The sequence below is a fragment of the Heloderma suspectum genome, chromosome 1 (assembly GCF_057233095.1).
Source record: "Heloderma suspectum isolate Gila_16-S chromosome 1, 16-S_ref, whole genome shotgun sequence".
In the NCBI taxonomy this organism is placed as follows: Eukaryota; Metazoa; Chordata; class Lepidosauria; order Squamata; family Helodermatidae; genus Heloderma; species Heloderma suspectum.
The window spans coordinates 142,047,318-142,060,479 of record NC_139458.1 but is presented as its reverse complement, the minus strand read 5'-3'; the positions used below and the strand labels follow the sequence as shown (position 1 = coordinate 142,060,479).

The 13,162-nt window shown below is 47.6% G+C and overlaps 1 protein-coding gene across 2 annotated transcripts in view; it reads left to right on the top strand.

The window, feature by feature from the left end:
- The window catches only part of SPEG (striated muscle enriched protein kinase), a 139,941-nt gene that overhangs the window by 87,181 nt on the left and 39,598 nt on the right, over positions 1-13,162 (top strand). For both annotated transcript variants that reach the window (XM_084804890.1, XM_084804882.1), the window contains exons 11-16: positions 4,915-5,073; positions 6,300-6,489; positions 8,868-9,097; positions 10,318-10,437; positions 11,524-11,628; positions 12,530-12,736. In XM_084804890.1, the coding sequence (XP_084661016.1) occupies positions 4,915-5,073; positions 6,300-6,489; positions 8,868-9,097; positions 10,318-10,437; positions 11,524-11,628; positions 12,530-12,736 (1,011 nt within the window). The remainder of the gene's footprint in view (positions 1-4,914; positions 5,074-6,299; positions 6,490-8,867; positions 9,098-10,317; positions 10,438-11,523; positions 11,629-12,529; positions 12,737-13,162) is intronic.

Here is a 13,162-nt window from a genome sequence, read left to right as displayed (position 1 = left end):
TGCCACCTTGTCCTTTGCCTCAGGCAGCAAAGTAACTTGGGCTGGAGTTGTGCATGGCCTAGCTGAAAAGGTCACTTGTGCAGGGAGAGAGACCACACACAAAACACTAGCCTGCAAAAGTGGGCAGAGGAAAACTCCCCACCTAGGCTTACCATGAACACAAGTACATTCAGAGAAGTGATCCAAATACTTGTTGCCAAAGCACAGGGAAGCTGACAGTTGTACCCCTAAAGCAAGGCTGTTGAACCTCTTTGAGCCTGGTGGCTGAATTCAGTTTTGGAGACATTCTCGGGCCACATGCTAGTTATGGGTGGGGCTGAAGCCAAAAGGGGCAAGGCTCGAAGTACCAGCATATTGTAGCTTAAAGCTCTTACTGTTAGTGACTAGGCCTTAGGAGAGGCATTTCAACCTTTTAGAAGGGGTGAGCAGAAGGTAGATCTCCAGATGTTTTTGACTTCAACTCCCAGAAGCCCCTGCCACCGTAGCCAATGGTCAGGAATCCTGAGGGGTGAAATCAAAACATCTGGACATCTTTCTGGCCACCTCTGTTTTAGAATGTGTGTGTGGGGGGCAATGCGCCAATTGATCAATGGTTGGGCGGAAGGGGGTCAGGCCAGGGGAAGGAGGCATGGCCATATGGGGAACTTCGGGAGCTGGACTGGGACCTCAGGCAGGCCAGATTTGGCCCATGGGCCTGAGGCTCTACACTCCTGCCCTAAAGTTTTTGCTCACAGTCTTGAACCTTTGTTCTACCTTGGTGTTATATCATTATTGCCATGCCTCCAGCACCAAAAGCCATAGGCAGACTCCCCCACCACTCTGACACTAGCGCATGGAGCTCCGCTTGTGCTTAGCTAGGCATCAAGAGTTAAAATCCCAGGGGGCCCAGGCCCCTGCGCCCTTTGGAATCTGTTTCTGCAGAGTTCATCCTTGTGATCACTGAATTTCAGTGGTCTGGAGGAATTCCTCAAATGGCTTGGGACCTGATTTGGTTTTTGTAAGGGTTTTGCTTGTGACCTGTCCCCCCTCCCCATCTTTTCTAGTAGCCACCCTTCTTTTTCCCATATGGCAGCAGTGATTGGTGTGATTAAAACACACATACACACCTTTGAATGCAAGCAAGCAAGGTAGCATTTCTCTGTGTGAATGCATCTGTGAAAGAGATGGGGAGTCACCTGGGAATATGGGCAAAGGGGGCAGTTTTGGGCATACAAATAACACAGTGTCTTGTGGCACCTTAAACACTAACACATTCTGGCATAAGCCTTCAAGGCCTTTGTCCACTTCATCAGATGTATCTGAGAGATGCAATGGACAGTGCCCACAAAAGCTTATGCCACAATAAATTTGTAAGGCACAATCCTATGCATGTTTAGACAGAAAAGAAGGCTTACAACTCCCAGCATGGCTGGCTGGGGCATGCTGGGAGCTGTAGTCCTTTTTTCTGTCCAAACATGCATAGGATTGTGCCCTTGGTCTTTAAGGTATCACAAGACTCTTAGTTATTTTTGCTGCAACAGATTAATACCCCTCAGGAAGTTTTAGAAGTGTTTGCAAATGAGAGAAGTTGCATCAGGAGAAGGTGGGATGGATGGAGGGCAGCAGAGGAACAGCTGCCTATGGAAGGTGGGGAGATCATAATCCATGCACAGTTTATTATCTCTCAAACTCTGCTGGACCTTTCCTGCGTCAAGATTGGCTGTTTCCTTGTAAGAATGAGCGCCAGAACTCCACAATGCTCTGCATTAGAGATGGTTGAGAGCAGTTAACCTCAATCTAGCATCTTCTAAACACCACACAGCATTTTGCATCGAATTCATAGGAAAATAAACAAGCATGAATTTGATCAACAAAATAGGGTAAAAGGAGAGAGAAGTGGAAGGGATTGTGTACAGTCAGAAATAAAATACAACATTCCTTTTATTAGCTGATACTTAGGTGGCTACCTTTGATGATGATAAATTCTTGGAACACTGTGTGTGTGAAAATAAAATAATTTGGTCTTCCCAATGCACCAGTTTACAAGGAGGAGTCAGCCAGAAATATGAAGGACGAAGAGATTTCTCACTGACTGAATGTTTAGGGACTACTTGGTGGCAGATCCTTCCTGCACATCCCATGTGATCCCCTTTTTTATGGCAAAAGAGCACTGGAAAATTACTGGCCCTGCCTTCCTTCTAGATCCAAGAGGCATCAACTTCCTCTCCTCTCCCATCCAGAAAATGGTCTACCTGTCCTTCCTAGGCAGTTAATCAACTAGGAAGTAGAAAATAGACGGATTCCCAGGGTGTAGTGATTAGAGGCATCATATAATGGAGCTAAAAGAGATGACTTCCTGGATGCTGAGAAGCCCTAGGAGGTTGTAGCTTATAACTGGGCAAAGTTGGACTGAAAAACAACATAATAAAAAAACCTGGTCCAGTACTCTTGCCTGTTTGCTTGTTTCAACATTTTTATATCACTTTTCAGAGCATAAGCCATCTCAAGGAGGCTCACAATCAGTATAATGAAAACCGATTAAAAATATAAAGCAACATGTAAGATTTTAAATGAAAACAGCAGCATAAAACACTCCAATCCAGCCCAACAATCCAAATAAAATACATCAAACAATTTTACATGGTTTAAAAATAGAGAACAGCAACAATTAAAAATTCAGACCAGCATATTTAACAAAAAGCAGATTGAAATAAAAAGCTTTTGGGGTCCCATTAAAAAAATGGAAGCAGCCAAACATACATCTTTTAGGAGGGAGTTCCTCAGAGATGGGGCCACCACTAAAAAGGTCCTATCTCTTGCACCCACCAATCTGACACATCCACACACACATACAGACTTGCACATTAATAATACTTGGCATTTATATAGCATTTTAGAGTGTTCAAAGCACTGCACACTATCTCAGGAATCCTGACCCTGCTAAAGGCTGCTGAGGGTCAAAGTACATGTTACATTAGTTATGTACTCTGTAGTTGACCCCTTTGTTTTCTTACTCTAGAGTAGGTGCATGTGGCCCCAATTTGGATCGGGGCCACCATACATAAGGAGGGAGGGATTAAACCATGGGTGGGCAACCTGTGGCCCTATCAGATGTTTTGGGCTACAACTCCTGTCATCCCGTCACCATTGGCTATACTGTCTAGGGCTGATGGGAGTTGTAGGACAAAAAAAGTCACAAGTTGCCTAGGTGTTTGCTTCTTGAAATCCCCATACACCCCCATGGAGATGAACCCCCCCCCCTCTTTTTTAAAACCCTTGTGCGAGGACGGGGGCTTTTGGGAAGAAAGCAGCTGAGAGCGTTGATCTTCCCCTCCCAGTGTATGTTGGTTCCAATCCGAATCAGAGCCACACACACTTACTCTAGGGTCAGAAAACAAGAGAGGGGTCAGCTACACGCTATGTAATTAACATAGCATGTACTTTGACCCTGCAGTTTGACCCTGAAGTATATGGCAGAGGTATCATTTGAACCAGGGTTCTCCATGCTGAAGACAGTCAATAGCTTTTAAGGGCCCTCAGGGAGAGGAGGTTCTCCTCTTCATACAGTCACCCTCCACATGTAGGTGACAGATGCGACTGTGGAGAGGGTCAGAGCTGGAGCACTCCCTTTTCTTGCGTGTTGTAGCACCACGCTTCCAGGAATGCCTGCACAGGGCTAGTTTAAAGTGATTTAAGAGAGGCCTTGTTCCCAGTTATGTGCCCATCTATTTCTTTTGATCCTCTCTTGCCTCTTGCAGGTTATCAAAACAATACAAAACCCCACCAGACCTGTTCACAGGAGGTAACAGTGGGATGAGCATGCACCCCACAAGCAGTGATTGTTCTTTCAAATTGCCCTCACCCCTGTGAAAAGAAATCTCAGTCTCTTTGTAATAACACTACAGTAGCTCTGTCTAATTTTATTGTTATATGGTTTTTAAAATAATTTTATATACACTGTACTGGGACCACCTTTGGTGATGAAGGAATGGCATAGAATTTTTTTTAAATAGATGAATAAACAAATAGCTCTTTCTACGAGTGACGTTTGCACTGGCAGTAACAGCCATATAGGGAGATATATGCCTTTTATTTACATTCTCTTTTGCATTCACAGTCTCAGACATGTTCAAGTGCATCCCATGACTGCGCTGTCAGATGACAACTTCAAAACCAAGGAACTGCAGATGTTGCAGGGCGGGGTGGGGAGGGAAACCGGCAAACGTCATGCCTACCTATACAAAAGAACTCTTGAATTCTATTTTGGATAAATTCTCCAAGTAGGCGTGGCACTTTGTTTCCTCTCTCCTGGTCTGGTTCCTCTGCTTTTAACACCAACCTGACATGTAGCAGATGAAGCTTTTCTTGGCATGGAGATAAAGTGATCAGAAAAGCTTCCCCTGATTCATTTCAGTGAGTGTGTTGTTAAATGCACAGGAGTGGGGCCAGAAAAAAAAGTTGCATAATCCAATTCCGGTCCCTAAGATCTAATGGTCTAATGATAGCTATCAAGGAAAATTAGGGATATTAGGAGTCAGGGAAAACCTTGAGATAGTGCGCCTAGGATCCAGAGAAGTAGCAGGAGCTAACTTACGAATTCTTCTCTTTCTTAATACCCTAACACTCCACCCTTAGTGCTTTCCTCCTATTCCTTTGCCCCCAAAGTACATATGAATCACCCCCAAAGAAGAAATGTATCACCCCCCAAAAGAGAGGGTGGTGATTTGCATGAAACTTGCATGTGCTTGTTTATATGTACAGATGCAAATTTAGAAGTTATTATAATGTAAATAGAAAAACAGTACATCTCACCACAGTGTGGTGAACTGTGAACAGGTGGCCTGTGTGCCTGCTTGTTCAGTCTGCTGTTGAGGGGGGAAGGGAGATTCCCCCAAGGTCCTGTGTTGGGAGCTGACTATCCACTGTGCCTTGCAGATGAGCTGACTTGCAGTGCCAAGCTGACGGTATGGCCTTCACGCCAGCCACTCTTCACCCGCAAACTGGAAGCTGTGGCCGTGGTGGAGGGACGGACAGCACGGTTTGACTGCAAGATCAGCGGGGAACCCCCACCAACCATCACCTGGACACGCTTTGGTAATTGTCTCCATCTCTACAGTATGGGAGACTTTAGAGGGCAGGCTATTACAAAATCAGCTATATCTTGGCCATGGTGGGTGGGCGAGCATGGGACAGTTGCCCATCTATTCACGCCTGCCAGTGGAGGCCCCGATTTTGGTGGGGCTGTGAATCCATACTGGGTTTCAGTCAGAACCAGCCAGAACTCCAAGGAGCTATCCAGGGTGCTGAACCCCATCCTCCAAAATAGGTTCAACACCCTGGATAGCTCCTTTAGAGTTCTGGCTGGTTCTGACTGCAACCCAGAATGGATCCACAGCCCCACTGAAATTGGAGTCACCAACCTCCACTGAACTGCCTGCCTTGGTGATGCAGAGAGCAGGCTGCAGGGTCCAATTGCTCTTTGTCACCCTTACCTTCTAGTAGGGTGTTTTGGCAGGATGTTTTGAGAAGGCCAGACCAACAATAAGCTTGAGGTGAAAATCAGTCCTTCAATTGTGGTCAAATGCATCATTTATGAACGCAAGAAAATTGTCCTGGCTTGGTTAAAGATACAGCACTGTGTCTCTACTCATCCGTATCTATTGAGGAAGTGTTCCCCTCACAGTTGAACATGTCTTACCACAGCGTCCATGATCCTCGACTGCACGGTAGGGTGTGCTGACCCCTGCGATTTCCCCAAATGTGGGAACTCGACTGCACTTCCCAGCACCAAACCTGCCCTTAGTTCTGTGTGATGTGATGCTGTCGTTGATCTACAATGTAGATTCTACTTACAGGAGAAGGCAACCTGTGCCCCCCATGTGTTTCAGACTACCACTCCCAGCCAGCATGGCAAATGGTCAGGGGTTCTGGGAGTTGTAGTCCAAATCCTCTAGAAGGCCTCAGGTTGCCTAGCCCTGATCTACAAGTGGCAGCCAAAATAATTATCCCACACAAGACCAGTGTGTAGCACAATACAGCCTAGCTGCTCCTGTGCCATAAGCTTCAATATACCTATCTATCTACCTACCTTTCTGGGATGTGGGGAAGGGGCAAGGGAATTCTGTCTGTTGTTAACCACATCCTGCTGGTGGCCTCTATCATTCCTTCCCCTATTGTGGACCAAAGAAGAGAGCCACATCACATTATCGCCATTCCAGGCCCTGACCAGTGGGGTCTTGGCTTCATGTAGGCTGGAGCCTGTCTGAGCGCTCGGCTCCCTTCTGGGCCAGGCTCTTCTGACTTTGATGTCTCTGATGTAGGCCAGCCTATGCAAGAGGGGGAAACCGTGCGCTTACAGCAGGACGGGGGGCTGCACTCGCTGGTCCTGCTGCACGTGAGCTCCGAGGACGAGGGTCAGTACGGGGTGAGTGCCAGCAACAAGCACGGCCGAGCTGAGTGCACCGCAGAGCTGTATGTGGAGGAGCCGCGTCCGGCAGCTGGCTCCCAGATGTGAGTGCAAGGAGGAGGAATGGCAGAGGAAGCCAGTGGCTAAAATATCCCGTGAGGTAGCCAGACAGGCCAGTTGTGGGCATTGGGGTGTTTCCTACAGCAGGGATGGAGACCCTCAGTCCCAGGGCCCAAGTCTGCCTCAGCTGGAGTCCCAATCTGGCCCTCCGATGTTCCCCAGGGGGCCACACCTCTTTCCACTGGACCCAAGCCCTTTTCTCCCACCACCAATGGTTTCCTGGCTTTTGTGCAGCTTTTCCCGCATTCTAAAAGGTTGAAATGCCTCTCCTGAGGCTTAGTTACTGGCAGTAAGAACTTTAAACTATGGTATCCTCATATTTGGGGGATTTGGGACTCTACACCTTTTGCCTTCAGCTCTGCCCAGCACCGGAAATGTGGCCCCTGACAGCTTTTCTGAAATAGAATTCAGCCCTCAGGCTGAAAACCTTTCAACACTCCTGCTCTACAGCCAAGATCTGGGGTGTTTTAAATCACTCTGACCAAAGGATGAAAGTGATTTGTTTTCTTTGGCTTATAACTACCCAGTGAATTTTTTCCCCCAGCCCTAACCCCAGCCCCAGCCTAACCTGGAAGGTGTTCTCATAGAACATTAACTGATACATTTCAAATGCATTGCTCTATGGACATATGTAAATGAACAATAGCCTTTTCCCCACCCCTTGCTCAAGAGAGAGCAAACAAGAGAGCGTGCGCACAAAATCATATTTGGGGACAGAACTCCTAAATCTGGGAGTCACTCTGTATTCATGAGAACCAGATCCAGCTGCTGTTCTCACTGACCCTAGCTCATGTGCAACTCCTTGGAATGCAGGCTGCATCACAGCCTGGCTTCTTGCCCAACAAGAGTGGCTCCCAAACACACACACACACAGAGGGATCTTGCAGCCCTTGTGGGAATGGGCTTTGCTCACTGCCTTCCCAGACTTTCTCAGGGTATTCCATTCCTACCCTCCAGTTCCAGGTTTTTAAAAGGCACACACTCCAGAGCACAGATTCCCTGATGCATCAGCAGCTATAATTAGTGTGCTTAAAAGGAGGGACATTAGCAAGACAAAATATAGACATTTTATATTAAGGCCAATGGAACCGATTACATGTAACATAAAAAAGAACCAGAAGAGTTAATCAGTTGTAACACAGAATAACAGATATCCCTGGCACGGCATACAAACAGGCAGTTATTTGGCTGTCTGGGACAATGAAAAGTATTATCCAGACGGCCAAGATGTTGGTTTGATTGCACCAACATCTCAGCTTTCATTAAAGGCAAATGTTTTCCATTCCTCATTAAGTGGGGACAAAATCCTAAAGCGATTGCACTGTCATGGGTTCTACGCAATATATTAACCAATTAAACACAGCTAGCAAGCTGTCCCATAGCTACCAAAAGCTGCTGTTCTAGCTACAGACTAGCTACTGCTCCAAGACACTGTGGAGGCAACTAGTCTTTCCTTCCTTAAGGCACAATCCTATGCGTGTTTAGACAACACCCAGCATGCCCCAGCCAGCATTTTTCTCCATCTAAACATGTATAGGATTGCTCCCTTAGGCTATTGCAATTTCCTTTTTGCTAAGACAACAAAGAGTCTTGTGGCACCATAAAGACTAACATATTCCTTCTGGCATAAGTTTTCGTGGACACTGTCCACGTCACAACTTCACACTGAAGTGAACAGTGTCCATGAAAATGTACGCCAGAAGAAATGTGTTAGTCTTCAAAGAGCCACAAGTCTCTTTGTTGCTTTTGCTGCAACAGACTAGCACGGCTACCCCTCTGGAAACTATTTGCAAAGCTGTCTGAGAGAAATGTATTCCCTGGCTGACTTTGCCTGGTTGGTTTCACTTTTCATGGTTAGTGATCTCTGTATAGTAGCTACCAAACCAAGCTTTTGGGGATCCACTTTCCCTCTCCCACTACCCTGTCATAACAGGTTGAGATTGATCCAGCATGTTTCCACCACACCTGTCTTAAACTTCTATAGTCCTTTTGAGATGGCTTGATTTCCCATTCTTAACAATGAAAGGCCTTCCAAATTATTTTTTGCCTCTTGCTCTTTCCCTCCCTGGAGAGTGTTTGCAAGAACTCCCCTGTGCTTTTTTTAAAAATTTATTTCTTGGCTGTTTAGAACCCTGCCTCAGCTTCTGAGGCATGATCATGGCTTGCCAATGGAGGCAGCTTTTCTGTGCCCATAGGGGAGGGGTGACTTCTTATATCTGTGGCCGAGATCATCCTTTGTGGGCTGTGAGGAAAACTACAGTTTTTCCTTCTCAGCTGTGACTGGGCTGTAGGGCTCTGTGAAAAGGGCAACCCTGTGGCTGGGCTGGCTGCTGCAGACTAGATCGCTTCCTATCCCTTGCAGCTCCAAGCTAGAGAAGATGCCATCTATCCCGGAGGAGCCAGAACAAGGGGAGGCTGAAATGGAATGCTTCACCATGCCTGACTTCTTGCGGCCACTGCACGACCTGGATGTGGTGGAATCCAAGGAGGCTGTGCTAGAGTGCCAAGTGGCCGGGCTGCCCTACCCCACCATCACCTGGTTCCACAATGGCCGGCGCATCGAGAGCACTGATGACCGCAGGATGATGCAATGTAGGCTACATCCCCTGGGTTCCCCAAACGTATGGGAACTCCCACATGCAATAGGGCTAGCTACAGGATTTTGAGGGCTCTAGGGCAATGGGTACCCTCAGCGGGCCCACCACCTCTGTAACATAGGTAGCCTACCCCAGTAAGCTGAAATAATAACTGGTTTATTTCTTCATACAATGCTGTTCAGCATCCATCTTGTAACCACACTCGAAAGCGCAGGCCTGGAACGTGCTCAGTTCCAACTATTCTAAAAGAAACACTTTTGCCTTTTTACCACTAGGTGGCAACAACGCAAACCTATATTACAACCTCCTCCTTGGTTTTGCTGCTTGCTGTGGCTGGTGCTCCTGCTCCTGGCCGCCATTGCCTGCTTGCCAGGGGGAAAGCTGGTGGGTGGGTGGGTGAGCAGGCAGTGACAGCTGCTCCTCTTCCGTCTTGCCACCATGATGCTCATCCCCTCTGGGCCAGAGTGAAGGGGCAGCCAAAGGCAAGGAGAGAAGCAGTGGGGGCCAGGCATTTTGGCAGTGGGCCCACAGCAGATCTGCCAGCCCCAGATGCCAAGCCTGACATGCAAACAGCTGCTGAGGTTGGGGCACCCGCTCACAGCATTCAGTTAAAAGATGGCGGGCCCACCCCAAACGTACTGGTGCTGGAAGCAGCACATCGAAATGATACCCACTCCTCCCTTCATACATTATTACCATGGGGGTGATCCACTGGGAAGTTCTCCTGCACAAGCCCCACTGAATGAACAGGGGCTATGCTCCAGCTTGCATGGCTTCCCATCATTTTCACCGCGGCTTATGCAGTAGACTGCCCAAGTGAGATCAGCTCTGTTTGTCTCCCTTTCTGCCACTCAAACGCTGCTGCCTGAGCCTGCTGCAACTCCTCTCCTTGTGGTAGGATGCGTGATGGCTGAGACCATCGTGGCTGGGAGTGCGACCATGGGCTGTTGCCCCGTCTCACCCTGACTCTGACCTCCATCTGAGACCACCAAATCTGTGAGACAGCATGTCTTTACAACAGCATCTGTAGGGTTCCAACTCCCACCCACCCCCGTCCCATACGCACACACATCACATCTCTTATTTCTCCAGCAAGCATGCCAGCATTTGTGTGTTTCTGCGCTGATGGGCTGCTCCCTCCTACAAAGATTATAACCCCATTCTCTGTTCCTTCCCTCCACCTCCCACCCCTCCATCTTCCTTTGTCCTTTGCAGACAAGGATGTGCATCGCTTGGTCTTTGTCTCTGTCAGCCATGCCCACGCTGGGGTCTATAAAAGTGTCATTGCCAACAAAGTGGGAAAGGCTACCTGCTATGCACACCTTTATGTCACAGGTAAGGATGACAGGCAGTAGGGAAGAGCTCTTGTTCAGCTACTGGCCATGCTGGCAGGGCATGATGGGAGCTGTTAGTCCAACATATCTGGAGGGCGCCAGGTTGGGGAACTCTGGCCTAGGCACACACTTTCTCAGCTGCAGTGTAATATCCCTCTGTAGCATTTGGTGTACTTTCCCATGGGGTGGCATGGACATGCAAACAAAGTGTGTCCCAATGGCCTGTGTCAAAGCAGGATTTGATATGCGTGTTGCTACCTTATTTGCTCTGACTGGGAACAGGAGTCTTCCCTATGGGGCCCCAGCTGGAGACTTCTAGTGCAATCCTACACTTGTTTACTCTGAGGTAAATCCCCCTGTGTTCAATGGAACTTACATCCAGGGAAGTATGCAGAGGATTGCAACCTCAGATTCCACAATGGGAAGCAGAGCCCCGTCCCAATGTCACTAGAATGTCTCAGACACATTTCAGATTTTCATTCTGTACATTACCCAGCAGCACAGACCCAGGTTTGCCACTAAGCATACCACCCAGAGAGCTTTGGCTATTGGGCAGTATATAATAATAATAATAACAACAACAGCAGCAGCAGCAGCAGACACTCAACGGCGAGCTGCAGGCAATCCTGGTTCTTTGATGAATATATCTGTATTATACCACACACTTCCAAATATGTTTTTGTCTCATCCACACATTAATGTTTATGGGCACATTTAATCTCGAAAATGTGACATACAACGAGGTCTTCAGACAAGACCTGAGAGGCCTGTTCCATGGAGCTATCTTCCTGTGGAACAAGGAATTCAGCCACAGAGGGTTTCAGATGTCTCTCAGACCTCCATTTCCTGAACCTCTATGTGTGGGAGAATAATAATAATAATAATATCCCAAGGGTCCTGGAAGCCCCTCAGAAAAGTGATGTGAGCACCACTATTTAAAAAAACAACTTAGGCCTCAGAACCTCGGATACAGTTGGTGGGGGGTGAGGGGCAAAGGTGATTCTGATCAGGAAGTACAGTATACTGTCTCCTTATATTTCCCTATGCTCTCTGTTGCTGCTCAGCCTCCATGCTTTGTTTTTTACAGATGTGGTGCCCACACCCCCTGATGGGCCGCCCACTGTAGCTACTGTCACTGGCCGAGCTATCACACTGAAATGGAACAAGCCCAAGTGGCTGGATTCAGCCATTGGTAAGCAAGGCCAGGAAGGAAAGTAGGAGGGAAGTTGGGATGCGAAGAAAGCAGCTTCCTAAGGTACCAAACAGGGAAATCTGGTGTGGTGTCTGAAGTAGTCCCAGAATTCAGTACTGTTGTAGGGTAAGCGGATCTTAGAGGACAGGCCACTTCACATAAGCTGGTTTTCTCTGCTGAACAGACTGGCAGTTGTCACTGGGCAGGTAGGTGCACAATCTGGTGCTTTGATGGCAAATGAAGCCCCCGCTAACTGACAGCTGCCATTGACGTCTTGAACAGCCCACTCACACTGCGTGCTGCTGGCATGGAAGGATTCATTACACCGTGGCACAAATTTATTGGAAAATGTGTTCGTCTTTGCACTGACTACTTGTTGTCAGGGCTGTATCTACTCTGCCCCCCCCCATCTCCACCAAGAAAAGCTGAATTTTGTGGCCAATATAAATAACATGAACTAAATACATCTGTGCAGTGTCTACTCTTTTGTAAAATGTGCAACTGTTACTGTTCTGCATAGTTTTTCCCAGTTCTAAATGCCTTATTAAAGCTAAACTACCAGAAATCGTATTCAGCTACCCGAAGATTCAGCAGGTATTGTCCACACACTTCAAGCACGTCTTTGCAGCTCCTAAGGACTACATACTTGTTTTTTTTACCAAATTCACAGTAACCTAAAAGGTTTGTATTAGCTCAACGGGAGAGGCCATACAGAGGATGGGTATTCTCCAGTTTCTCCCATAGGCTACTATATCTCAGTGTCTTGGAGAGAAGCCCCTGCCTCGTGACTACTGAAATGTTAACTTGCGAGGGGATGGGGAGAGACAAGCCTGGCATACAGGCTTACAGTCAATGGCCTAATTGGCTTGCTGTTGGAACTTCTTTCTTCTCCTGTTCTCAGACCCTGCCACTGTGACCTATATCCTCCAGCAGCAGATGGTGGGTACCAGCCATTGGACGGTTTTTGCCTCAGGTGTGCGTCACACCAACTACACCATTCTTGCTCTAAAGAAGGGGATCCGGTACATGTTCCGCGTACTCACAGCTACAGCCAAGGCCAATAGCAAGCCCTCTCCACCCACAGAGCCCGTGCAGCTCCTTGACCATGGTAAGATGGCATCAAAGCAGGGAAAAGGGAGGTGGAAAGGGCTGGGAACAAGGATAGGGAACAAGGTTGGGCAAACGGGTACGTTCCAGATATTTGGGACTACAGTGCCCATCAGCCCCAGCCAACATGGCCAACAGTCAGGAATTAGGAGTGTTTTGGTCCATAACATCTGGAGGGCATCAGCTTGCCTACCCCTGACCTAGAAGCATGTTTAACATTTTGCTCCTTTCTAGACTGGTGTTATAACTAGGATGCAAAGTTTAGTCACGACCCAGCTCAAAGGATTAAAAGTCCAATCTATTTGATGTCATAGTTTCTCCAGAGGCCATAGCAAAAAAGCCTTCTCCCTCAGGGGAACTGATTGCGATCTCCAGCATCTTTGAGATCGCACCTCTGTTAAAATGTACATTTGCTGACATTACCAAA